Source organism: Paramormyrops kingsleyae, chromosome 3 (assembly GCF_048594095.1).
Source record: "Paramormyrops kingsleyae isolate MSU_618 chromosome 3, PKINGS_0.4, whole genome shotgun sequence".
Lineage (NCBI taxonomy): Eukaryota > Metazoa > Chordata > Actinopteri > Osteoglossiformes > Mormyridae > Paramormyrops > Paramormyrops kingsleyae.
The window spans coordinates 13,550,513-13,577,446 of record NC_132799.1 but is presented as its reverse complement, the minus strand read 5'-3'; the positions used below and the strand labels follow the sequence as shown (position 1 = coordinate 13,577,446).

Below are 26,934 nucleotides of genomic sequence, written 5' to 3'. Positions count from 1 at the left end.
CCAAACAGATCTTGTTGTCTACCTACAGAATGTGTCAAATAAGTTGATTATAAGGGCCGTAAAAATTTGGTACTAAATTTGAGCCCCTTTTGGTACTAAATTTGGTACTTTTTGGTACTATCCAGACATTTACTTATGCTTATAATTTCATAAGCATATTAGTAGTGCCCCTAAAATGAGAGGCATATTGTGACACCCAAAAGTTAGTAATCTTCATAAATTTGCCGTATCCTTGTGTTTAACAAACTTTTACTTTAAACTGCAAAGAGTACCGCCAGACCACCAACATCTTTTTACCTTGTTTAACCAGAATATCTCCTCTTCCCCGAATTTTAATAAACATAAGGATACTCAGAATGTATGCAGATTACTAACCTTTGGGGTCACAATATGCCTCTCATTAATATTTTAGGTGTGCTATTAATCTAGTAAACACCATGTGGTACCAAAAATCCGGCGTCCAGACAAATTCTTATGTCCGTCATCTAAAACCCCAGTGATTATTGCACATGCACAAATATCGCGATTATATCATGTGATATCGTGCAGCCCTAGTGTTTGGTGTCTCTCAGTGTTTCTGTGAGTGCATGACCTGTGATAGTGTGGCATCCCATCCAGGGTGCCCCCTGCCCTAAGTTCCTGAGAGAGGCTACAGGCTCACTGTCAATCTTTGCTGAGGGGCTACGGAAAAAGGGAGGGGTGTAACCAGTTCTTTCATCTTAATAATTTAGTGATGCTAGTTAGTAGTTTGTGAAGTGGCTGGTATTGGTGTGATGTCATTTCTGAAGGGATGCCGGTGGTCAGTGTTTCCTTGTCGTTCACAGCAGGAGATGATGCTGATGTGTATTCAGACCTTAGGTTCTGTTGCTGCTCTGAGCACCAGGAGATGTGGCAGATGAGCAAAGAGAGACGGGGACTGAAGGCCTCTCTGTTGGTCTCCAGTAGGGCAGTGAAGAGTGCTCCCAGTGCTCCCAGTGTTCAGGAGTGGGTTTCCTGAGCCTGGCTCTCTGTGAGACAGACAGATAGGCGTTAGAGCTTTTCTCTGAAGTCTGCTTTGTCCCCAAACTTGTGTCCTTTCCTGGTTTTTCTTATAGAAAGATTTTGCATTTTCTTCTGCTTTTCTCTAACATTCCTGCTTTTGTATGACTTACGCCAATAATCGGCTAATACACTACAAACACGAAAGAGGTCCCCGAGCTTGTGGCGAGCTGCTTCCCCGACCTCTTCATACGTGGGATTCTCTCCCTCTCTCCCTCCCTCTCTCCCTCCCTCTCTCACTCGCTGTCTCCTGCTGGACTTTAGACTGGTGCTGTTAAAAGAAAGGAATAAACAGAGTGGCGGCCGAGAGGGGGACATGCTGCGTCATCGTGATACTGGGGAACGGAAGGAGCTCGTTATGACGATATGGCGTTAATGAGCGATCGCGACTGAAGAGACCTCCACTATAAGGCAGCGTGCCCCTCCGGCTCCTGATCGCCCCCTTTCTGGACTCCGCCCGGCCTCCCCATGTCGGCCGTGCTGGATCGCTACTGTGGCTCTGTGTTCTGGGTGAGCCTTTTCCTCTGGGGAAAGCTGACATTATATATTTTAACTGATGGGTCACGTTTAATCAGATTGGTCTTTTAGAGGGGCCATCAACTATGTGTTAAATGACTTTCCCTGCTCTATATGCATGAACAACTTGTCTCAAAAGCAAGAATGATGCTAGTCAGCATTATGTTTGTTATAATTATATCTGTATATAATTATGATTGTTTTGTTTTCCATAGAGGAATTCCTAAAATATAGCGAGGTCAAAACATAGATACCTGTGTTAATAAACTTATAAACTATATATAGTGTATAACTTACAATATAAAAATTATAATATTATAATTCTGTATTTGATGTCGCATGTATGTTGTAGCGGATATATGGTGTCTTCTGTGTGTCCTCGCACAGCTAAGCATACATGTTATGTGTGTATTCTGTGTCCTTCAGAATTTATGCTGATAAAAGTGACATATCTAACTGCAGTGAGTCAGGGGTAGCAGGGCGGCAGGTCATCATCCTGGCTGGGGGATGGTATCTTCCGGAATGGGCTCCGTCAGTCGCTTTTATGAGGGTTTCAGTGTGTCTGCAGCCCCTCACTCATTTGACCAATGCATGGAATATCACCTGTAGCTGAAAACCTACTGGTATTTGCAGAAATTTTATAGAGGTTGTACTGGCCCATTACGGTGTGTGGTGCAGTTAAGTTTAATGAATGATTGGACATCTGATGCTGCCAGAGTAGATCTGCCTGTGTTATTACTCACTAAATGGGCTCTCTGGGAAGGGGTGTGTCCCCACATGCCCTCAGTTTTCCCTGTTTCTGCTGCAGAACTCCTCCTTCCTGGAGCGCCCAGACCCGGACCTGCCTGTGTGTTTGGAGCAGACTGTCCTGGTCTGGCTACCCCTGGGTTTCCTGTGGCTCTGTGCCCCCTGGCTCCTATCCAGGCTCTTCAGAGGAGCCGCCCCCTCATCGGGCTTTTCCTGGCTCTACATCTGCAAGCAGGTACTGGTACCCGGATGGAGGTGCCTGGTTATAGTGAGCTTACACAGGGTCTGCTCACCTTTCTGCCCCATTCTACCCTGACTCTTCAGGGCCTGGTTGCCCTCTTATTCCTGACGGCCGTCGCTGGCCTTGCTGTCACTCTGGGGGAGGATTATGGGCCTTTGAGGGACAGAGAGAGTGAGGGGCTCCGGCCCCCCATGTTCTACGCCAACCCCGTCCTGTTTGCCGCATCATGGGTAAGATGAAGCTGATATATGTTGCACTAGTTAACTGCATGTGTGTGTAGGAGGTTTGCAGATGCCCCTCTGCAGTGCCCACCCGCTTTGCAACCCCCCCCCCCCCCCCGTGAGAGCCTAACTCTCTGCTGCCCCCTCCCCAGTTGCTGGTGCTGCTGTCCCAGGAGGGTGTGCGCAGGACAGCCGATGCCGTGGACTCTGGGGCGCTCTTCCTCTTCTGGGTCCTGCTGGTGCTCTCTGGAGTCTTCCCCTTCCAGACGCTTCTACGCCAAGCGCTGGCACAGGTGTGGGCCCCCAGGCGACTGTCCCTGAAGCAGGGGGCCACCCTCAATGCTGATATTAGTGCCCTTCCACACTCACCTTCACTTCACTTGTCTTTTCTTCATGACTCTTCTCACCCCCAAGGCTGAGAAGGTCAGCATCGAAGCATTAGTACTCCTCTCCCATTCTCACTCCTCTTCCCTCTCCTCTCCCATTCTCCCTCTCCCCTCATTCCTCTTTCCTCCCCTCTCACTCCTTTTCCCTCTCCTTTTCCATTCTCCCTCACACTCCTCTTCCCTCTCCTCTCCCATTCTCCCTCTCCCCTCATTCCTCTTTCCTCCCCTCTCACTCCTTTTCCCTCTCCTTTTCCATTCTCCCTCTCACTCCTCTTACCTTTCCTCTCTCCTTCTTCCTCTCCTCTCACTCCTGTTCCCTCTCCTCTCCCATTCTCCCCTCCCTTCTTGTTCTCGTTCGCTCTTTCCTCTCGCTCATCTTCTTCATCAACCTTCCCTTGTGTCACCTCAGGGCGGGGCATCGGACCTGCCACGTTTCTGCCTGTTCTACGTGTCCTATGGTCTGCAATTGGTGGCGCTTGTGCTGTCCGCCGTCCCAGACGTCCCACAGAGACCCACTGGCATGGAAAAGAAGGTCAGCTTCAGGCTTTAAGGCTGCTGCCTGGCAGCCTCACCCTACTGGACATAGACAGATGTCTGCCACAGGGAGGGCAGGCACATCCCAGTGTGATTTCAGGTGAATGTTCAGCTCACCACGTTCTACCGGCTTGTTCCTCAGAACCCCGAGGCTTCCGCTTCTTTCCTGAGCCGAATCACGTTTCACTGGTTTAACAGGTGAGGCTCTGGCTGGGTCCCGGCCGCCGCGGTAAGGGTGGCGTACGGTCCCGTGTGTATGTGATGCCCCCCCTGTCCTCTCCTCTCTGTGCAGCATGGTGGCGACGGGCTTTAAACGACCACTGGTGCAGGACGACCTGTGGGAGCTGAGCGAGAAAGCCTCCACTCGGAGCATCTGCCGAACGTTCGAAACGCACGTGCAGCGGCATCTGCACAGAGCGAGGGCCACCCTGCGCATGCGGCAGGAGCGAGCACTGCGGAGGCAAAGGGCTCCGGGAGGCGGCATGGCCAATGGCGTGAGCCAGGATGTGCTGGTCATGGTGGGTGCCTGCGTAGACATGTTCATAAGCTATTTTACATTCACCTGCACCACACTCAGTGCTCCTGCAGGGCGAGATACAGCAGCTAACTTACGAGCAGCTATATGCTGGCTCGTGGGAGTTTTACTTACACAAAAATGTTTTAAGGGCAGAACAAGAAATGATTGGTTCAGAGAGATAATCAATCAGATTGCAGAGGAGGTGGGTCCAAGCAACTACTGGAGGCAGGACAAAGACATCTGATTGGTTGGCCCCACCTTCTCTAATTGCTTGGACTCACCTCCTCTACAATCTGATTGATTTTCTCTCTGAACCAGTCATTTTTCATTCTGCCCTCAGAGCATTTTTGTGTAAGTAAATCTCACATGAGCTGTACGCTCATGCAAACAGTTCATTAGTTAGGGTTATAAAGTGGTTGGATTGGTTCCTTATTAACTGCACCCAGCCCCTAGGCATCTGTTCCCCTCTGCAGGGGTCTTCAGTGCTTCTCTGTGGTCCACAGGAGGAGAAGGGTCCGGATACGAGCAAAGGCAAAGAGAGAGCCGGCCGAGACAGCGTGGATGACAAGGACTACCCTCGCTCATGGCTCTTACTGTCCCTGGCCAAAACTTTCTGGAGGGTCCTGATTGAGTCAGCTGCCTTCAAGCTGCTGCAGGATCTTCTGTCCTTCCTGAGCCCCCAGCTGCTGAAGTGAGTGCCCCCACCCGACCCCTAACCCCACAGCCAGGCTCCACCCCCCCCCCCTAACGTGTCTGTGGGTCCATGCAGGCTGATGATCTCCTTCAGTCAGGACTCCTTCATCTACACGTGGTGGGGCTACCTGTATGCAGTGCTGCTGGTGGTGGTGGCCATGCTGCAGTCACTCTTTCTGCAGCAGTACTTCCAGCGCTGCTTCCTGCTCGGCATGAAAGTGCGCACTGCCATCATGGCCGCCGTCTACAAGAAGGTACCACCCCATCCCCCCAAGAGCACCCCCCAGTACTGTCCCTTCACATGAACTCATTCCAGTATATGCTACATTGCGTCACATGGTGTGTCCCCAGGCCCTGGTGGTGTCTAATGACACACGGAAGGAGTCCACGGTGGGGGAGACCGTCAACCTGATGTCGGCCGATGCTCAGCGCTTCAACGATGTCACCAACTTCATCCACCTGCTGTGGTCGTGCCCGCTGCAGATCGGCCTGTCCATCGCCTTCCTCTGGCTGGAGCTGGGGCCCGCTGTGCTGGCCGGCCTGGCCGTCATGGTGCTCATGGTGCCCATCAATGGCTTCCTGGCCACCAAGAGCCGTGGCTTCCAGGTGCTGTCCACCTCCGGGCCCTACCTGCTCCCAACGTTGGTCCAGAGCTCACTGTCATGCTGAGCTCTTGTTCTCTCGTGGTTGTACCTGGAGTCACCGAATGAACAGTGTAACTGTCCAATGGGACAGTCAAGCAGCACAGTCAGGGAGCACAGTTATATGGCACAGCCAGAGAACATAGTCAGATGGCACAGTTAAGCAGCACAGTCAGAGAGCACAGTGATAGAGCAGTCAGATGGCACAGTCAGAGAGCACAGTTAGTTGGCACAGTTAGGCAGCACAGTCAGAGAGTACAATCAGGTAGCACTGTCAGAGAGTACAGCCAGGCAGCACAGTGAGAGACCACACCCACAGTGCAGCCCCATTATTATTATTACCATATAATCAGTGAGATTCTTTCCAGGTGGAGAATATGAAGTTCAAGGACAAGCGCCTGAAAATTATGAATGAAATCCTGAACGGCATTAAGGTAATGGCATGGGTCACTTAAAGGGATGGATACTACATAAAAAAATCAACACAAAAAACAAAGAATCATGGAGAGGGGGTGGGATGTGAGGAGACTTAAACAGGCACTTTGCTGCTTTGAGTCTTGGGACAGCTCTCTGGATTAACACACAAGCTTCATTGTGCTGTCCTGTCACCACTCACTCCTGTCCTGACTTTGTCCTGTCTTTGCTGACTCTGTGCCCAGACTCTGTCCTGTCTCTGCTGACTCTGTGCCCTGACTCTGTTCTGTCTCTGCTGACTCTGTGCCCTGACTGTCCTGTCTCCACTGACTCTGTGCCCAGACTCTGTCCTGTCTCTGCTGACTCTGTGCCCTGACTCTGTCCTGTCTCTGCTGACTCTGTGCCCTGACTCTGTTCTGTCTCTGCTGACTCTGTGCCCTGACTGTTCTGTCTCCACTGACTCTGTGCCCAGACTCTGTCCTGTCTCCACTGACTCTGTGCCCAGACTCTGTCCTGTTTCTACTGACTTTGTGCCTGAACTGCATCCTGTCTTCCCTGATACTGTGCTCTGATTGCATTCTGTCTCCACTCAATCCATGCTCTGACTCTGTCCGGTCTCTGCTGACTCCATGCCCTGACTCTGTGTGGTCTCTGCTGACTCCATGCTCTGACTCTGTCTGGTCTCTGCTGACTCCATGCCCTGACTCTGTCCGGTCTCTGCTGACTCCATGCTCTGACTCTGTCCGGTCTCTGCTGACTCCATGCCCTGACTCTGTCCGGTCTCTGCTGACTCCATGCCCTGACTCTCTCTGGTCTCTGATGACTCTATGTTCTGCCTTTTTAATTCAGGTTCTCAAGCTGTATGCTTGGGAGGCATCATTCCAGGCCCAGATCCAGGGCATCAGGAACCAGGAGCTGTCTGTTCTGAAGAAGTTCTCGTACCTATCCTCCGTCTCAGTGTTCATATTTGCATGTGCTCCTGCGCTGGTAAGGCCCCTCTGCTATGACTAACCGGCCGTTTCCTGGATCATTCAGCTGATATGATTTAACCCCTGCCTCCCTGGATTGGCTCAGGTGTCACTGGCCACGTTTGCCGTGTTTGTGTCGGTCAGCCCTGACAATGTTCTGGACGCCCAGAAAGCCTTCACAGCTATCTCTCTGTTCAACATCCTGCGCTTCCCCCTGGCCATGCTGCCTGCGCTCATCTCAGCCATGGTGCAGGTATGGTGTTGTTATGGGAGCGAGCACCTATACAGGCAGGGAGGCACACAGACAGGCACCTGAACAAGGAGGTAGACAGGCACCTAAATAGGCAGGAACCTAAACAGGCAGGCAGGCACCTAAACAGGCAGACAGGCACCTAAACAGGCAGACTGGCACCTAAACAGGCAGGCAGGTGCACAGACAGACAAGCACCTAAACAGGCAGGCAGGCACCTAAACAGGCAGACAGGCACCTAAACAGGCAGAAATACACCTAAACAGGCAGGCAGGCACCTAAACAAGGAGGTAGACAGGCACCTAAATAGGCAGGCAGGCACCTGTACAGACAGGAACCTAAACAGGAAGGGAGACAAGCAGCTAAACAGGCAGACAGGCACCTAAACAGGCAGGCAGGTGCACAGACAGACTGGCACCTAAACAGGTGGGCAGGCGTACAGGCAGGCAGGCACCTAAACAGACAGGAACCTAAACAGGGAGGGAGACAAGCACCTAAACAGGCAGGCAGGTGCACAGACAGACTGGCACCTAAACAGGCGGGCAGGCACCTAAATAGGCAGGCAGGCATACAGGCAGGCACCTAAACAGGCAGAAAGACACCTAAACAGGTAGGCACTTAAACAGGCAGGCAGGCATACAGGCAGGCAGGCAGGCAGGCACCTAAACAGGTGGGCAGGCACCTAAACAGGCAGAAAGATACCTAAACAGGTAGGCACTTAAACAGGCAGGCAGGCATACAGGCAGGCAGGCAACTAAACAGGCAGGCAGGCACCTAAACAGGTGGGCAGGCACCTAAACAGGCAGGCAGGCCCCTAAACAGGTAGGCACTTAAACAGGCAGGCAGGCATACATGCAGGCAGGCAACTAAACAGGCAGGCAGGCACCTAAACAGGCAGAAAGATACCTAAACAGGTAGGCACTTAAACAGGCAGGCAGGCATACAGGCAGGCAGGCAACTAAACAGGCAGGCAGGCACCTAAACAGGTGGGCAGGCACCTAAACAGGCAGGCAGGCCCCTAAACAGGTAGGCACTTAAACAGGCAGGCAGGCATACATGCAGGCAGGCAACTAAACAGGCAGGCAGGCACCTAAACAGGTGGGCAGGCACCTAAACAGGCAGGCAGGCACCTAAACAGGTGGGCAGGCACCTAAACAGGCAGGCAGGCCCCTAAACAGGTAGGCACTTAAACAGGCAGGCAGGCATACAGGCAGGCAGACAACTAAACAGGCAGGCAGGCACCTAAACAGGCAGACAGACACCTAAACAGACAGACTGACACCTAAACAGGCAGGCAGGCACCTAAACAGGCAGGCAGGCACCTAAAGAGGCAGACAGACACCTAAACAGGCAGGCAGGCACCTAAACAGACAGACTGGCACCTAAACAGGCAGACAGGCACCTAAACAGGCAGGCAGGCACCTAAACAGACAGACTGGCACCTAAACAGGCAGGCAGGCACCTAAACAGGGAGGCAGACACCTAAATAGGCAGACAGACACCTAAACAGGCAGACAGACACCTAAACAGGTGGGCAGGCATACAGGCAGGCAGGCACCTAGCTCTCCTTACAGCTGCATGCTTGATTCCAGGCAGCAGTGTCCAACAGGCGCTTGGAGAAGTTCCTGGGGGGAGACGACCTGGACTCCAGTGCGATACACCATGACAGTAGCTTCAGTAGGTCCCCGCAAGCTTTTCTCTGCCAGGGTCTCTGATTAGTGACTTTATGCCTGTCTCTGTTCCCCGGCACCTCCCCCAATCACGACTGTCCCTGCTGTCCCTCAGAGAGCGCCGTGAGTGTGTGTGGAGCCACGATGACCTGGGAGAAGGACACCCAGCCCATTCTGAGCGAGTGAGAGCTCTCCCTAATGCACCCTCCACACTCCATCCATCCATCCATCATCTACCGCTTGTCCGGGGTTCGGGTCGCGGGGGTAGCAGCTTCAAAAGAGGCACCCAGACCTCCCTCTCCCCAGCTACCTCTACCAGCTCCTCATGGGAGGACACCGAGGCGTTCCCAGGCCAGCCGAGAGATATAATCCCTCCAGCGAGTCCTGGGTCTGCCCCGGGGCCTCCTCCCTGTAGGACATGCACGGAAAACCTCTCCGGGTAGCCGCCCAGGAGGCATCCGCACCAGGTGTCCAAACCACCTCAACTGGCTCCTTTCGACGTGGAGAAGCAGCGGTTCTACTCTGAGACTCTCCCGGGTATCCGACCTTCTCACCCTATCCCTAAGGGAGAGCCCAGACACCCTGCGGAGAAACCTCATTTCGGCCGCCTGTATTCGCGATCTCATTCTTTCGGTCATTACCCATAGCTCATGACCATAGGTGAGGGTAGGGACAAAGATGGACCAATAGATCGAGAGCTTTGCTTTTTGGCTCAGTTCTTTCTGAGCCACGACGGACTGGTTAAGCACCTGCAAAACTGTAGACGCCGCACCGATTCGTCTATCCAGCTCCCGATCTCGCCTACCCTCACTCGTGAACAAGACCCCGAGATACTTAAACTCCTCCACTTGAGGCAGTACGTCTTCCCTGACCCGAAGAGGGCAAACCACCCGTTTCCGGCTGAGAACCATGGTCTCACACTCTCATTTAGCAATTGCTCAATTAGATGCTGTATAATAATGACTGTATCCGTCCTGAGTGGCACTTCAGGGTTGCAGGTTCTTTCATTGCTCCTCATGTTTGCGTGGGTCTCCTTGATTCAGTGTCTGTGATGGTGACTCTTCCCTCCAAATGGTGTGACTGGATAAGCAGGTGCTTACAACAGCTGCACTATTATCCTGTCCATTAGTGGGCACCTTTTCTCCTTGTCAGGAGACATCCATCCATAATCTGTCATTCCCTTACAGCAATGGCTGTGGTCAGTCTTTTGTCCTTCAGTCATTCTTAGGTAAGCTCCTTGTACTCCTTGCTGGGTTATATAACGCTGGTCTTGTCTGTGTGTCAGTTAAAGGGTTAGGGCCTCATGAACGCAGAATGAGAGCCCAGCGGATTGTATCCCCAGCTATGCTGGTTGCACTGGCTGCCCAGATGCACCCGTGGCAGATGCCCCCATATATAACATCCGCGTACCCAGTCACAGCAGCTGGCAGAAACAACCAGTGTGGCGCCGCCCTTGTGTTTGCTTCTGCTACGATGCCGTGACCTTTGATGTGACCCCTGCTTATTCTTACCACCTGGCTAACTAATAATAATAATAATAATAATTCACACAGGCTGGCTAACTTGTCCTGTCACTAGTCATTTATTTATTAATCAAACCTTAATTACTCTGCTCAATTACACCAAGCTAGACTGTAAGAGTGAACCGTTAGTAAAAGGTCCTGGAGAAAATGTGGCCGATGCTACTTCTCTGACAGTAATAATTGTGTTATCCTGCTAACCTCCTGATGTAATGGGATGCTGGTGCCCCTGCGTGTTACAGTGTGTCTCTGGACATTCTGCCCGGCCGCTTGGTGGCTGTGGTTGGTGCTGTGGGCGCTGGCAAGTCATCGCTGGTGTCGGCCATCCTGGGAGAGATGCACGCCATCAAGGGTCACATCAATATCCAGGTACAGTGGTTAGTCCCACACGCACGCTTTTCTACACTGGGCACCAGCACTTTTGCTCATTTACTGGCTAAATGTTACCTAGAACCCATACGCAGCTCGTGTCAGATTGTCAGGTTCTCCGTTTACACTCTGCTGAGTTTTCTGCAGCAGCAGTGCAGATGTTCAGAAGCTCCCAGTTTTCCTCTGCACCTGAGGGCAGCCCACCCTCTCCTTTTAGGGCTCCCTGGCCTACGTGCCCCAGCAAGCCTGGATCCAAAACGCCACACTTATGGACAACATTTTGTTCGGATCCCAAATGGAGGACAAGCGCTACCAGAAGGTGCTGGATGCTTGTGCTCTGGGACCTGACCTGGAGCTTCTGCCTGGTAGAGACATGACTGAGATAGGAGAGAAGGTGAGAGGGACATTTTGGGTTTGACTCATATGGTGTGAGGTCTCAGGAGGTTGTTAACCACGCCGCCTAGTGGCATGATGACCGATGGTATCTTTCCAGGGCATTAATCTGAGCGGTGGCCAAAAGCAAAGGGTAAGTCTGGCCAGGGCTGTCTACAGCCAGGCCGACGTCTACCTGCTGGACGACCCCCTGTCTGCTGTGGACGCCCACGTGGGGAAGCACCTCTTTGAGAGGGTGGTAGGACCACGAGGTCTGCTCAAGGACAAGGTCAGTGCTGCAAAGCCCCTGTATTCCTGACAGTCACACGCATATGCACATGTACAAACTGGTTCACTAGCATTCAATGGTTAGTTTTCTGTCTATAGACATTTAAGTGGCTCTTAAAATAATCTTTTCAAGACAGGAAACCAACGAAAAACACGTGAAATCTGCAGTTATTATGCTAATCCGAGTGTCATCCTGCATTTACAGTTGATGTCCCTCTTGTTTCTGTAATGACCACATGCACCTTACACCAGACACATAGCACTCGGGGCAGCAGCTGTCAACCTGCTGCCCATGGCTGGCCACGCAGGAGGTCGTCCTGAAGGAGGTTTCTCTCTGCAGACCCGCATCCTGGTGACACACGGCATTGGCTTCCTGCCCTACGTGGATGAGATAGTGGTTCTGGTGGATGGCAGGGTTTCTGAGGTGGGGTCCTACCAAAGCCTGCAGGCCAGTGGGGGGGCTTTCTCCGAGTTCCTGAACACCTACGCCAAGGAGAGCGACAAGAGTCAGCAGGGTGTGTCCACCTAACCCTCACACTAGGTTTTCTTTGCCTGCAATGTGCACCTTGTAGGGTTCCTGTTTTGCTTTGTGGAATTTAACTTACACAAAAATGTTCTGAGGGCAGAAAGAAAAATGACTGGTTCAGTGAAATAACCAGTCAGATTGTAGAAGAGGTGGGTCTAAGCAACTAGAGGATGCAGGACCAAGATCTCTCTGTACCATGAACTCCCTTTTTCCTTCTGATTTGAAGGTCACCAGTTCAAATCACGGTCTGAGAGGATTAATCATGCCTTCCTCATGCAAATGAGCAAGGCCCTTTATGCCCCCCCCCCCGGACGCATGTCGTACCCAGACCTGAGTCACCTGCTATGCATGTGCATGTATATGTCTCAAAAAGGAGTAAGATGGGATATGTGAAAACTAAATAATGTGGCAAATAATGCATAATTTTGTTTTCATTTCAGGCTTGTGAATTGCATCTCACTAATTAACACTGGTCATTAAATAGTTATGTTAACCCGTAAGCAGATGGAAATACCTGCAGAAGGGTTTTAAGGTTAGGGGTAACACGCGGTCTGCCGTCTGGACAGATGCTGACCCAGGCACGCCTGTGGACACGCTGCCGGAGTCCCCGGACACAGAGGCAGACTGTCCGGCGGAGGACGTGGTCTCCGTGACGCTGAAGAGAGAGTGCAGCATGCGGCGGAGCCAGCGGCACAGCAGGTGACTCGGCTACAGGCATTGGCATGGCTCAGGGGGCGTGGCATGGCTCAGGGGGTGTGGCATGGCTCAGCGGGCATGGGGTCCTCATAGCTGACCGGGGTGCCCGCTTTCTGCCTGTCACGACAGCGTCAAGATCAGGACCCGCAGCTCGGTGAAGGAGTGTCAGAAGCTGCCGGAATCCAGAGCGGGCCAGCGGCTCATAGAGAACGAGGCTATGGAGCAAGGCCAGGTAGGGTTAGAGTACAGACTGAGGGCCAGCAAGAGGCCGGGCGGGAGACAGAGGCACTGGGGGATGCAGGGGGCAGGTGTGGTGTGGGGTTAGGGTTAAGGATAGGCTCATTGTGGCTGAGACTTCAGCTCTGAGGAGGACACGCTCGCTGCCCCCAGGTGAAGTTCTCCATCTACCTGCTGTACCTGCGTGCCGTGGGCTGGTGCTACTCCACCATGGTGCTGGTGGCCTTCTTCATGCAGAATCTGGCCTTTATTGGTCAGAATCTGTGGCTCAGTGACTGGACCAATGATGCCGTGAAGTATTACAATGCCACCTACCCAGCTTCTGTCCGTGACATGAGAGTGGGCGTCTTTGGGGCCCTTGGTGTGGCACAAGGTAAGACTTCGGGAAATACCACCATGGCCCATCAGAACACCATCTCCTATACATGCTAGCCCAGTATAGGGTTCCAGTGACCCTGGAGCTTGTGACCGGAGCCACAGGGCACAAGGGGACTCAATGGATGGGTGTCCAGTCCATTGAAGGGCACACGGGGCCAGTAAAAACACCGGATAGTTTTCTACTGTGTGGACAGGGGGGTGGGGACTTGAACCCATAACCAAGTGTGAAGCCACAGGTATACCCACTGCTCCACCCTAACAAGAACATCACAGCCTGATATATAATGAAGCAGACACTTCATTTTTGCATGATGGTGCATTTCCATACTGCTTGTCACATGGGTGCTGCCCTGTCCGACAGGTTTGCTGCTCTTTGTGGGGACCCTGTTGATGGCTCACGGCTGCATCTCCGCCTCACGCGTCCTGCACAGCCGCCTACTGGCCAACGTTCTGCGACTGCCCATGGCCTTTTTCGACACCACACCCTCGGGCCGGATTGTTAACCGCTTCGCCAAGGTCTGTGATCCCAACTAAACATACCAGAGAAACAATTTGACTGACTTGAATTAGCTCTGACTTGTGTTTGAGGCACAGATCCTCCTTGTGTCATTGTTTGTTGTGGTGTTGTCCCTGCAGGACATTTTCACAGTGGACGAGTCAATCCCCATGTCTTTCCGATCATGGCTGCTGTGTCTGATGGGAGTGATCGGCACCCTATTGGTCATCTGCGTGGCCACGCCCATCTTCACCGCAGTAGTTGTCCCATTGGCTGTGGTCTACTACTTCGTGCAGGTAAGAGATGGCCTCTGTGTGCCTGTAGCGTGTAACATCCATGGTGAGTCACATGACAGGAGAATGCCAGGACACCAACTGGCAGCCCAAATCACTAACCAGTGATAACCAATGCTAACAAAGCCCCACTGTTTGGTATGACCACATGTGTTTTGATGTGATTTAAGAAGCAGCCTTTTCTCAGGTGATGTGATATTCTTGAAACCCCTTGCAAAAGCATCCTTCTGTCACCATGGTCTCCCTCACATGGGTGGGACTCCATCCTCGGTGTACGGCTACCAGATCAACACAAACAGTCATATCTACGTATTGTGCTTAGGTCTCAGGCAAACAAAGCAATTCAATTTAACCTTAAAACACCACAATACAGACTGCCCCCCATTAAGGGTACATTTTCCTAGTCAGCATTGTGGCTAGCCTTCCTTGCTAAGCCTCTCCTAAAAATTTTGGCACTGGGCAGTTATAACCTGAGACTGTTGCACTGGGAATAATCAGTTTTTTTCTTTCGATCTGTTGCTTTTCTCCACTGCTGTTGTCCATGAAGGAGAATTGCGCCTGTCAGCGCTCTCTGTTTGTGCTCTGCTCCTTAGAGGCTCTATGTCGCCACCTCTAGACAGTTGAGGCGTTTAGACTCCGTGTCGCGCTCGCCCATCTATTCTCATTTCGGAGAGACGGTGGCGGGCCTGTCTGTTATCCGGGCCTATGGGCACCAGGAGCGCTTCCTCAGGCACAACAGGCGCACCATCGATGAGAACCACAAGAGCGTCTACGCCTGGATCGTCTCCAACAGGTGTGCCAGCCAGCCTCTGGTCCTCGCTTGCTGGTTGTATTGGGCTCTCTCGCTTATACGTGTCTTCTTTACATTCCAGGTGGTTGGCCATTCGCCTGGAGTCCTTGGGCAACTTGGTGGTGTTTTTCTCAGCTCTCTTTGTGGTGATATCCCGAGACAGCTTGGACAGCGGCTTGGTGGGACTATCCATCTCCTATGCACTCAATGTAAGGCAGCAGTTGTGTCATTCAACTACGATCTCTTTGGGCCCGTGACCAGTGATGATCTTGTGGCATAAAGACAGCGTGCAAAATTTAGAGGACTCATGAGTCTTGGAGTAGTGACTCGAGACTCAAATCAATCTGATTTAGCTAACTGTACCTCTCATGTAACTGCAGGTGACACAGACACTGAACTGGCTGGTGAGGATGACTTCCGAGCTGGAAACGAACATAGTGGCCGTGGAGCGAGTGAGCGAGTACACGCAGATCGAGAACGAGGTGGGCCTCCCCGGGCTTGGGGCTCTCAACCATTATCCATCACTCCGGTCACTGGACCTCCTCACGGCTCACCGTCCCGCTTCTGCTGCTGCTTCTCTAGGCGCCGTGGGTCACAGACGTCCACCCCTCGGACTCGTGGCCCGAACCCGGGAGGGTCTACATTGAAGACTATAAAGTAAGGTACCGGCCTGAGCTGGATCTGGTTTTGCAAGGGATCACGTGTGACATCAGCGGCAAGGAAAAGGTATGGGTGTGTGAAGTGTATCCGATGGTGTACGTGGCTATCAGGGTGTGGACACATGAGAACAGAGACATCAGCCTGTCACTGAGTCACTTTACCTCTGGGTCTCAGATCGGCATCGTGGGCAGAACCGGAGCGGGGAAGTCCAGCCTCACGAACTGCCTGTTCCGTCTCATCGAGGCCGCAGATGGCCGCATTCTCATCGATGGCGTTGACATCGCTAAGCTGGGCCTGCATGACCTCAGGGGAAGACTCACCATCATCCCTCAGGTAAGGGACATAATCTCACACTCATACGTGCACACTCACACGTGCACTCACATTTGCCTGGTGGGGGGGGTGGGAGGGGGGACGCATTTCCAGCATCACTGCACATGCTGTGTTCGGTGCACCACAGGACCCGGTGCTCTTCTCAGGGACGCTGAGGATGAACCTGGATCCCTTTGAGAAGTTCAGCGATGAGGCGATCTGGCAGGTGCTGGAGCTGTCCCATCTGAAGGAGTTTGTGGCGGGGCTACTGGACGGACTGTACCATGAGATCACAGAAGGAGGAGAAAACCTCAGGTATGGGGTTGTATGCTTCTGGATCTCCTAAGACTATTCCAATGCCAGCAAATGACCAGGTGTAACCAGTGCCCGGCCAGGTAGGCCTGATCGCAGACCTTTACTTAGTCACTTATATTTGCTTCTAGAATGTAGTCTGTGTCTAACTTACTCCCCAGTTTCCCCTGTTGGTACCGACTTCTTTCAGAGCAGCTAAAAACTTTATTTGCCTGGAACACTGGAGTGAAGTTGTGCAGTAGGGGTCGCTGTTGGAATGTATTTCAAAAATCACTGAATTCTTCTGGAAGAGCAATGCTTCTCTGTATTCAAATTTTTCATCCTGAAGGCTTTTGAACAGATACCTGTGTCTCCACCTGGACTCCACTTCCAAATGAAAATCATTGAGTTCCAAGTTGAGGCCCAGTTTTTAATTGTGTGTGTGTGTGGAGGGGTGGTTATGCATATATTACATTGTGGGGACCAAATGTCCCCACAATGTGATAAAAACCTGTTATTTTGACATTGTGGGGAGCATTCTTTCAGTACCACAAGAGGAAATTCAATTTTATAAAAAATTGTGATCAATTTTGGATACTTATGGTTATGGTTGGATACTTATGGTTAATTGTTGGGATTAGGGTTATACCCAGAGAAATGAATGGACGGCCCCACAACAATATTAATACTAACGTGTGTGTGTGTGTGTGTGTGTGCACGCGCGTGTGTGTGTGTGTCTAGCGTGGGCCAGAGACAGCTCCTGTGCCTGGCTAGAGCCCTGCTCAGAAAGTCTCGCATCTTGATTCTGGATGAGGCCACAGCTGCCGTGGACCTTGAAACAGACACCCTCATCCAGGCTACCATCCGGCAGGAGTTCTCCCATTGCACGGTGCTCACCATTGCTCACCGACTGCACACCATCATGGACAGTTCAAGGTGAGACGGACCTGTACACCAGATCTAACGTAGTCATCTAAACTCTTTGGCCTTTATTAACAAGCTCTACTTCCATCATTTGTTTACGTGGGTATTAGGTTCTCACTATATATGTAGTGCCATCTAGTGGCAGAGTTTTGCAGTTGCAATAAATTGATTCTCAGGTTGACACCTGCAGGACCTCTGAGGATATCATGGACCCTAGAACCAAGAGGCATATAACTAGAGTTAGTCTGAAGGGAAGACTGTACCAGGGGCTCAGAGGCCAGAGTTAGCCATCATCCATACAGCAAACTGTAGCCAGGCTGGGGAAGCAGGACTAGGGGGTAAAGGGATGCAGACGAACATGAGAAGCAGCTGAAGGGCCACAGCACATGGCTGGGTGTTGTACCTCATTAAAACATGATGCTCTCTGTAACTCTGCAGGGTGATGGTGCTGGATGCTGGGAGGATAGTGGAGTTTGACACCCCCAGTGCCCTCCTCCACAAGAAAGGGCATTTCTACAGCATGGCAAAGGATGCCGGGATCAGCACAGGGATCAGCACAGCCTTGTAGGAGCTGGCTGAGGGCAGCTGGTCTCGGAGACAGACCCATGATGGGCTGGCTGTCAGTCTGGCAGAATTTGTACAGTTTCTCCAAAAAAACCCCTTTGGCTATGTTTTGTAGAAATTCCTCCAGATTTTTTAAGATTGTTGTGGAAGTAGGTTTTTGACATTTGTACCTGTGTCCTTTTTAAACACTTTAAGCTTATGGTGTTTTACAATGTTTGATCTAAAAAATCCTTTTTAAGGAAATTAAAGTTGAATGTAAAGATTTAAAGACAACAATTTTGTGATTGATAATCTGTGTTTTGTAAGACTAAAAAGAACTTTTAAAACTTTTATCTGACTTTAATATAGTCACTTTATGAGTTTTTAATGATGGGCCTCAAATGTTAATGGAAAAATACGTATTTGTTGCTTTAATTTTCAATATTGCAGTTTTCTTACCCAACATCAGGTATGAGCTGTGCTTCACTGTATAAATAAAACATAAAAACTGACATTAAAAGTGTAAAGGCTGCAGTCCCCACCTGCTTGCAGCCTTCTACGAGGAAATTGATGGAAGATGGACAAGTAAAATTTGATATGTCCGTGATTTTGTCCAAGCTGTCCTCAGAGCTGCTGCCATTATGTTTACAAGTTTATTAGACTATTTTGTTTCAGCATAAGCAGCAGACATGCATCAGAGAGGCTGCTGTACAGCATGACTCAAACTGATATGGTCTTTGTGTCAAAGCCTGCTACTTCAACTAAACATCATATACAAAGCATTAATGTATTTCATACTTATTCTGGTTACAAAATATACTTTTTCAAAATCAGAGGCTATGCCAATGGGTAACAACTGTGGTGGTCTGATCCTATAAATTGTGTTTGTTTGGGCATATAAATGAGTCAAGTATTCAAACTAACCCATTTGTTCTGCCTTCATACAGTACTGCACAATCCAACGTGACATCGATTTATTCCTGTTAAGCAGCTGAATTTTGACTTGTCTTGGATGTACTGTATAAGACACACAAATGTCTGCTGTATGGAGGCCATTGCTAATGCTCTTTCAGATTGCATTGCAGGACAAAGGCATGCATTGTTTAAAGTTCGATTTATTTATTTTAAACTGTGAAAAGAAGCTTATGGTACCAAAACGTGTGCATCCAGCAAATGTGACATATGAGAACCGGATTAGTATTAAATATTGTACTCCTGTCCAACATCAAGGCATTCAGTGTTCATTTAAACCTACGGAAGTATGATCACCTGTGAAATATCCTGTAGATTAGCATTATGGTACGGAGGGCCTAATTTTTCAGCAATTTAAAGATGGTTAGATAGATAGATAGATAGATAGATAGATAGATAGATAGATAGATAGATAGATAGATAGATACATAGATAGATAGATAGATAGATAGATAGATAGATAGATAGATAGATAAAAGTTAAGTTGATTCTCTATATATAATACCTAGTAACCTATACCATATACACGTCTGCACGCTGTCCCTTAAAGATTAAAAACTACAACGGGACGTGTCGCTCTCCGCCTTTCAGCGAACTGAGCGAAGCCCCCAGTCGGCAGCTGGCGTCTGACCTGCGCGCCTGCAGCCTCTGGCTGAAATGTTGTTCGGCCGTTTCACTTCGACACATTTTCATTCGGAGTACATTCGGCCCAGATTCTTTTTAAACATAAAATGTAGGAGAGTATCGCGGAGGCAAAACAGCCGCAGCCGTGCCGATACCATTCACGCTGACGCTCAGGTAGGCAGGAGCCGGTGGATCCGTTATCCGGAGCGTTTTCACCCGGACCGCCGCTGCCGGTAAGGACGGCCGTTTTCTGGGCTCCATGCTTTCGGATTTGAAGCGTTAAAACGCCATCACCGCTTTACAATTCAAACGCTTTTATTGAACAAAATAATAAAATAGGTAGCAACGCCGTTTCTCGTATCTTCAGTTGAAGGAACGGAGCAGTGGTGCCCCCTTGCGGCAGCTAGTCGGCTTTCCCTAAAGTATTAATTAGACCGAAGCGCGTTAAACACGCATCTGGAGAAGAAGCTTTGGCAAACCTGCAAAGTTAAGCGTGTGCTGGCCTTCGGGTTTTTCTGCATGTATTCTCTGGTGCCTTGTTTTGGTTCAAAAAGTCAAGCCTTGGTCTTTTGGGACAAAATAGTCATCAAGCCGTAAAACTGAATAATTCAGACTGCAGAAGCAAGCGGAAGGTTTTCTGAATGTCACCTTTTGTAGTGAGTGTATTGCGGAAGTTTTAAATTTAAGAATGTTAACCTGCGCCTGTAACGTGGCTCCTTATTAATGTCACAAGTGATAAATGTGAGGTTCCTCGCCAGTCTGCACAGCGCACAGTACAAACTTCGTTGAGCCCTACGTTTCTCTATTCGCTCCCAGAGTAACTCCGCGAATGATTGCTGTGGAATGGACGAAATGTATATGCCACACTGCCACACTTTTGGAGGCATACAAGGAGTATATGTTTTTCTGGTTTTGCCAAATAAAAAACTTTATATCAACACGCTGACGGAGCAGCATAATCACTATATAGCTGTTGCTTATGGGCACAATAAAGGGGAAGCCTAAAACGTGCAGTTTTTGTTGAGAAACACAAAGTCCCTAATGCCACTGACATCCTGGTTGCAGGCTATCCAGTCCAGTAGAGCTGTAGTCAGAATCATGAATGTCCGTTTCTCTACCATTAGCCTCGTCTGCTTTTGGTAGCCCTTCCAGTCATAGGCCTGCACAATGGCTGCATACTCACCAGACATGTCACCCATTCAGCATCTCTGGGATTATCTGGATCCATACAGATCCAGAGCACAGTATTCCAGATCCCACCAATCTCAGACAAATTCACACAGAGGTTGAACAGTGAGGCGACATTCCACAGACCACAGTCAACAATCAACTCTAAGGAGATGTGTCACAGGGAAATGCTGATCACATCAGACACAAAAGGAATTCCCTTCTACAAACCATCTTATTGTTTGGGGATCTGTGACCTAGAAAGCCTAATAAACCCATTTCAACTGTAAGATTTACATTTATTAATTCCTTTTCAATCAAATCTTTGAAATGGTTGTGTTGCTTTTATATTTTTGTTCAGTATACCTCAGAAAACGGCTCTTCTCAGGACCCTCTCCCACTATTACCAAGGACCAAAGTCTGCCTGTGCCGTCTTTGCCAGGCCCTGCACAGAATCCCATCATCGGCGCACTCCTGATGGCAGATGAAAATACAGCGTTGGATCTTACCACCAGGAAGGACCAAAGGCAGCCGTGTGGCCAAGGTGAGGGGGCTTTCTCTGTGGTAGTGTCCCGGGGGCTAAATTTCAGTGTGAAAGTATGCTTTTCTTGGGCTGTCTCAGTGAAGGGTTGGGGGTAGGGCTGTTTGTTTTTGTATACTATGGTAAATATTTGCTTGATTCAGCTCTACAGAACTCACTACAGCTGAAATAAAAAAAAACAAAATGGATGAAGGCAGAGGGAAAGAAAAGCCTTGCTGTGCACAGGGTCTGTGTGACTCTCCATCGTTATGGGCAAACCCACATCACCCTCAAATTTGCGTATGGCATCTATAGTAGGGGGTGTCCTATTATGCAGTTGTTTGACAGAGAATTTGGGAGATACCGATGGGGTAGGTGAGGTAAAGCCATTTCGCTTCTGAAAGAAATCTGCAAATAAGCATTTTATTGATCAAACAAATGAATGGCACTGCTTTGATTGTTGTAAAATAATTCTTTTTGTGTAGCAATGGTTGTGGAACCTGGCGCAGGATTTGCTGTGGAGGACTCAGGTGTACTCAATCCCGAGCACATTTCACGAGAGACGCAGATCCCATTGCCACATGCTCCAACAGCCGCCAACAGCGGCCGCGTCCTTACGGATGCAGTACTACAGACACAGAGGGACACCATCACAGCGATGCAAGAGATGACGAGAGAGCTCCGGGAAATGAAAAGGCTACTAGGCGAAAAATATCTATTTCATTAAAGGATCTTGGTAAAAGGTACACCATTGCTCGTGTTCTTCACAAGCAGCACATCACATCTGGATGGGGTGCCACCACTGGAGTGGCATGGGATGCGTTAGGTGTGTGGCGATGCAAGTCAGGATCATGACTGCAAATCAAGCAGGTTGGGGGCTGAACAGGTTGTTCCGCTGTGCCATGGCACACCACTGTGATGCCGCAAACCTTGGTTGAGTTGTACAACAGTTTCCCACCTGCTGCATCCAGACACTGCCACCTGTATTTGAAGAGGCCTGTTGTGTGCTATACAGCTAATCACGCGGTAGCATGTGCCTCTCTGCGCCCTGGCAGTGAGGGGAAGGGTCAGGAGCCAGCGACTGCGGGGTTAACCGTTGTTTCCTGCAGGCGTGAGGCAGTGACTACGGCTGCTCTAATGAGTCACACCATTGTGACTTAAAAAGCAAGGAAGTATGGGATATGTGTTATCATCTTACCGACAAGCCAGCCATCACATACAGCCCTGTCTGCAAGGCTTGTAGTGAAACTACTGTCTCAAAATGAACGAGTCATGTGACTTATGACTTGCCCATTAATAGAGTTAAACTGCTTTTGATTGACAAAAGCAGCCTCACTAGGTGCCCTTATTGCGGTGCAAGTACAGTTGATTGCCCCAGTTATATTAGGGAAACTGGACATCGCTGTTTTTACATTTTCCTGTTCACCCACTGTGTAGGGAAATGGGATGTAGCTTCTTGCCAGTTTTGTGATGCAATCCTGCCCAGAAGGCATGCAGCTTGGGTGGGATATCCCCCTTCTGTCTGCCAGTTCCATCTGGTAGGTGCCTCTAAATATTTTGTGCTACTGCATGTAGGAATCAGGTAGCATGAATAGGTGCCAAAGAGACATAAATCCTCATTATATTCAGCACACACAGCAGACCAAACGAACCTGTGCTATCCAGTGTTCATTCCCGTAGATGGACTGAATGTAAATTGGAAACTTCATGAGCTGCTGCAAGTGTGGCAGGCTGGGCGACATAGAGGAGCTAATTGTGGTCTATACTAGAGGGCTGGGCAGGAATGGTGGAAGTGGTAATACTGCGGATATCTGTGGTAATGGGAATAAATCATTCCTGCGTTAATTGCGGGAATGGGGATGATCTTTACGGTAATCCTGCAGGGATGGTGGTAAAATGGATGGTAGGGATAATTAAACTGCTCGTATATGCATATTTATCAATCTGCTACATTAATTAAAAGTGCTTTTGTTCTGTTAAGTTATTTGTTCTCACCAACACTGGGAGCAGCTGTACAGGGCTGCTGAAGAACAGCCTGTCTAAATACAGGAGAAGCCATGCGCCTCGCTCTCAAACATGGAAAAGACGCGGGAAAAGTTCTTCAGTAATTTCAGATGAGTTCTAAGTTTTCTTTTTCAGAATAAAAATGTTTGGATAATTTGGTCTGAATAATGCGAAATAAATGTTTGGAGGAAAAGTGCCAAGTGAGTAATTTAATAAGGTATTTAAAGGCAAATATCTCCCCAATGAGCTGTTGTGTTCAGATGCATCAGCTGCCTGGACTAGCAGCCAATGGAGAGAGAGACTTCTGTTCAAGGGCAAAAATAGAAGGCAGCAGAGCGCCACCTAGAGGCACTCAGACAGAAAGGGAAGGTTTGTGCAGGAAGCAGGGTAGATGGTTGGGACAATAATGACAAAGTAGATCCCTAGATTAAATACACTAAGGAGGTGCAAAGATAACAAGAGTTTGGGAATAAAAGAGCATAACTGAGATGTCACCAAAAGGAGAATACAAGATCTTCTGTCCGTCTAGCTTTCTTTTTTAAGGTCATGGTTGTTCCAACATCCTTGATGAACTATTAACTTTCCATTGTTGAATTCCCATTGTAATACTGACACATGAATGTTTAAAGATACATTAAAAAGTCAATCATGTTAAAATTGCTACCATTCGAAACCTATGGTGTCAAACTCATTCTGCTTTGTTCATCTAATTCAGGGTTCCGCAGTTCTGGTCCAGGAGAGCTAGTCTGCAACAAAGTTTGCAGATTTCCCTGCTCAGGCACACCTACTAAACTTGGCAATTAGCTAATTAAGATGTAATTAAGATAAGATATTGATTACAGCTCCGCCTTCAACACGGTCATCCCCCACAAACTCATCCACAAACTGACCACACTCGGCCTGCACCCCAAACTGTGTGACTGGCTCCTGGACTTTTTGACTGGCAGACCTCAGTCTGTCAGGATCGGCGACTGGACTTCAGCCAGCATCACCACAAACACTGGCATCCCACAGGGTTGTGTCCTCAGCCCCATCCTCTACACCCTGTTCACCCACAACTATGTCGCCTCCCACAAAGACGACATCATCCTGAAGTTCGCGGATGACACCGCAGTGATCGGTCGCATCACTGGAGGGGACGAAGCGGCCTACAGGAGAGAGGTGGCCGGTCTCAAGTCATGGTGTGAGGACAACAACCACGCCCTCAACATGGACAAGACAAAGAAGATAATAGTGGACATGAGGAAGAGGAGGAGGCCCCATCAGCCACCGTTCATCCGGGAGCTTGAAGTGGAGAGGATGAGCAGAGTACCTGGGCGTCCACATCAGTGAGGACCTCGCCTGGTCACTGAACACCACACAGCTGGTCAAGAAGGCTCAACAGCGGCTGTACTTTTTGAGGAGGCTGAGGAAGTTTGGTATGTCAACCAAGATCCTCTGCAACTTCTACAGCTGCATCGTGGAGAGCACACTGACCAGCTGCATCACCGCGTGGTACGGCAGCACTACAGCTATGGACTGTAGACGCCTGCAGAGAGTGGTGAAGACTGCGGAGAAGATCATCAGGACTCCACTGCCCTCTCTGCAGAGCAGCTACCACCGCAGAGGAGAGCGGCCTCCATCCTCAAAGACCCCACACACCCCCAACACGGGCTGTTCACACTTCTGCCCTCAGGACGGAGGTACAGAAGTGTGAAATCCAGAACCTCCCAACTTAACAACTCCTACTTCCCCACTGCCATCAGACTCCTTAACAGCCGACAGGAGTATGAATAATGGACATCATACTACCATACTACCATACCATGCCATACTACTTCGTACTGTAATTTTTGCACATTAAGCTCTTTTGCACATTACACTGAAAAGTATTTATTTTTCAATTTTTTTCTATTATATTGTACCTCAGCATTTTTGTGTGGACAGCAAAGTAGGAACTTTATTGCACAGAGAAATGCACTTTTGTACTGTACATATGACAATAAACGCTTTGAATGTTGAATTCCGCTCGGACATCTGCAAACTGTGTTGCAGACCTGGGCAGCCCTGATCTAGTTTGTGTGTAGCCAATCCAGATCCTTTCAGTAAAGAAACCCGCAGCCAAAGCACTTTTGGTATTATTTGTTGTAGTAAGCATTGGTACAGTATCGCCCATATTATAGGCACATTGTGTCTTTATATTTCAACTATATATTCTTGATAAAATCTAGCACATCCAGCTCTTCCGTTTTAAATGTAACAATTTGAGAAATGTGATTGTGGCATGAGGGTAGCATGGTGGTGCAGTGGTTAGCATTGTTGCCTCACACCTCCTGGACCAGGGTTCAAGTCCTTGCTGTGGCTCCATGGGCAGAATTTGTATGTCTTCCCCAGGTTGTCGTGGGGTGTCCTCCAGGTGCTCCCATTTTCCCCTGCAGTCCAACAACATGCTGAAGTTAATTGGAGTTACCAAATCACCCGTAAGTATGTCAGCAGCCATACCACCTGCAGTTCAGAGTAGGTAATCCATCTGAAGCTAAGCAGGTTTGGGCCTGGCCAGTACTTGGATGGGAGACTAACTGGGGAGGTGCTGGTGTGGCCAGCAGGTCGGCCCATCCTGTGGCAGGACCACTGTGCTGTAGAAAATGGTGTTGTCCTTCAGATGAGATGTCATAAAGGAGTAGGGGGTGATGTCCTGGCTAAAATCACCCACTGTGCCCCTATCAAATCTGGCTTCCTAATCATCTCGTATCTAACTGGTAAAGTCTTTCCTTAGCTGGTGTGAGTGAATGGTTTGTGTGCCTGGTAGTGCCTCCTCCTGGGTTGTTCACTGTATTGTACCCATAAGGGCTCAGGATTGTTGTCTGTTGTGGTGTTCCAATTTCAAAGGCAATATCATGTTAAGGGGGGGGGGTGTTTCCATGCCTACTGTGTTCTTTGCTTTAGGAAGTATCACTGTGTGGTACGGCAGCTTTAGTCATGTCAGTTTCCCCTCCTTTTTAAGTTTGTGCTTCAGCTGTGTTTCCCCAGTTTCATACTTTAACAATGTACCCCCACTACTCCCTTATGCCATTACGTTTTTCTATACATCAACTTAAACACCTTACTGAAATGTCTTCTTTCTGCGTACCCAGCTCCACTGTGACCCTTTAAAAGTTAGGATATAGCAAACACACAACCAAGGGAGTGACACCCCCCCTCCCAGCCCAGGGTACAACCATGTCTGAGACAACTATATATATATGTAGCAAAACACAGTCTAATATGAACTTGCCACAAAGCATAATCTGACAGCGACAGGAGGAAAAGCTGAGGATCTGCACCAAAAGCCATTCTGTAGGTTGAAGAGTTCAGAACTTCGAGTCGTCACACCATAGTTGGTAGGTGGGGACTGTGCTGTGCCACCAGTACAAGGCATAGCGTAGCAGATGTTCTGCAGGCCAAGAGGATGAGCAGTGCATTACCTCCCTCTATTGGTGACACAGATCACAACACATCACTCCTAATGGGGAAAAGAAACGTGGTAACATTCAAACGGCATTTCAGTGGATTGTGTCCTTCTAGAAACCGACAATCATTAAATGATCACAGCCTAGTTGGCACTTTTTAAGAGAGACACTACGGCCTGTGGCCAGCGAGGCGTCATCACAGCCAGGGATGCCAACTTGACATTCCAACAGGCATTATGAGCCTGTATAGCACTTGCATACAGGTGATGGTTTAGCTCAGCAGGAGGGCTGCATCATTTACAGCCTCCCTTTCCTATGCCCAGCCATGAAGGATTTAACAACAGCATCGCAAGTTGCATTTAAACCGAGCTTGTGCCAACAGGACGACTTCACCGCGTCTCACCTATCGTTTTTTTTTTTCAGAAAAATGCACAAGCTGTGTTTCACACCTACCTGATGTCACGTGGCATCGGTGCACTTGAGGACTTTTCTTCCGAAAGCCCAACAGGCATTTAGAGACGTCTGGTTGCTTAAAGATCAAACCAACTGCAAATGCTGGACAACAGAATTTGTCAGTAGCATGCGAGAGAGGGCCGATGATCCTTGTCAAGAATGACAGACATCACATTTTCACACCAGGGGGGGGGCTGTACTGGGACGCACCATCCAAGGACGACGCCAATGAACA

At 49.4% G+C, this 26,934-nt stretch overlaps 1 protein-coding gene and 1 long non-coding RNA gene across 5 annotated transcripts; both read left to right on the top strand.

Annotated features, from left to right (window-relative positions):
* The first annotated feature begins 1,314 nt into the window (after positions 1 to 1,314).
* On the top strand, positions 1,315 to 18,138 carry abcc2 (ATP-binding cassette, sub-family C (CFTR/MRP), member 2). The gene is made up of 32 exons (XM_023822470.2): positions 1,315 to 1,548; positions 2,363 to 2,536; positions 2,626 to 2,772; positions 2,916 to 3,056; positions 3,559 to 3,681; positions 3,826 to 3,881; positions 3,976 to 4,201; positions 4,704 to 4,891; positions 4,970 to 5,147; positions 5,245 to 5,499; positions 5,903 to 5,968; positions 6,798 to 6,935; positions 7,023 to 7,169; positions 8,759 to 8,843; positions 8,952 to 9,018; positions 10,599 to 10,725; positions 10,943 to 11,119; positions 11,219 to 11,386; positions 11,726 to 11,900; positions 12,478 to 12,610; positions 12,737 to 12,839; positions 12,998 to 13,217; positions 13,584 to 13,738; positions 13,859 to 14,014; positions 14,605 to 14,804; positions 14,884 to 15,010; positions 15,182 to 15,283; positions 15,384 to 15,527; positions 15,636 to 15,794; positions 15,922 to 16,088; positions 16,806 to 17,000; positions 17,427 to 18,138. The coding sequence occupies exons 1-32, from the start codon at positions 1,507 to 1,509 to the stop codon at positions 17,554 to 17,556; spliced, it is 4,671 nt and encodes a 1,556-aa protein (XP_023678238.2). The 5' UTR covers positions 1,315 to 1,506; the 3' UTR covers positions 17,557 to 18,138.
* An 833-nt stretch (positions 18,139 to 18,971) lies between these two features.
* LOC111849577 (uncharacterized) lies at positions 18,972 to 21,560 on the top strand. Of its 4 annotated transcripts, none has more exons than XR_002839576.2 (4): positions 18,972 to 19,360; positions 20,656 to 20,838; positions 20,979 to 21,185; positions 21,300 to 21,560. It is a non-coding gene; the product is annotated as an uncharacterized lncRNA (long non-coding RNA). The 4 variants fall into 4 exon arrangements; XR_002839575.2 differs by having other exon boundaries at positions 20,979 to 21,189; XR_002839574.2 differs by having other exon boundaries at positions 20,979 to 21,194.
* The last annotated feature ends 5,374 nt before the right edge of the window (positions 21,561 to 26,934 follow it).

Bases quoted from the DNA above. Each gene is read 5' to 3' on its own strand.
- abcc2 (XM_023822470.2), top strand. From the start codon at position 1,507: ATGTCGGCCGTGCTGGATCGCTACTGTGGCTCTGTGTTCTGG. The intron at 7,170-8,758 runs GTATGGTGTTGT...GCTTGATTCCAG, and splicing joins TCATCTCAGCCATGGTGCAG to GCAGCAGTGTCCAACAGGCG. The intron at 11,387-11,725 runs GTCAGTGCTGCA...TTCTCTCTGCAG, and splicing joins GAGGTCTGCTCAAGGACAAG to ACCCGCATCCTGGTGACACA.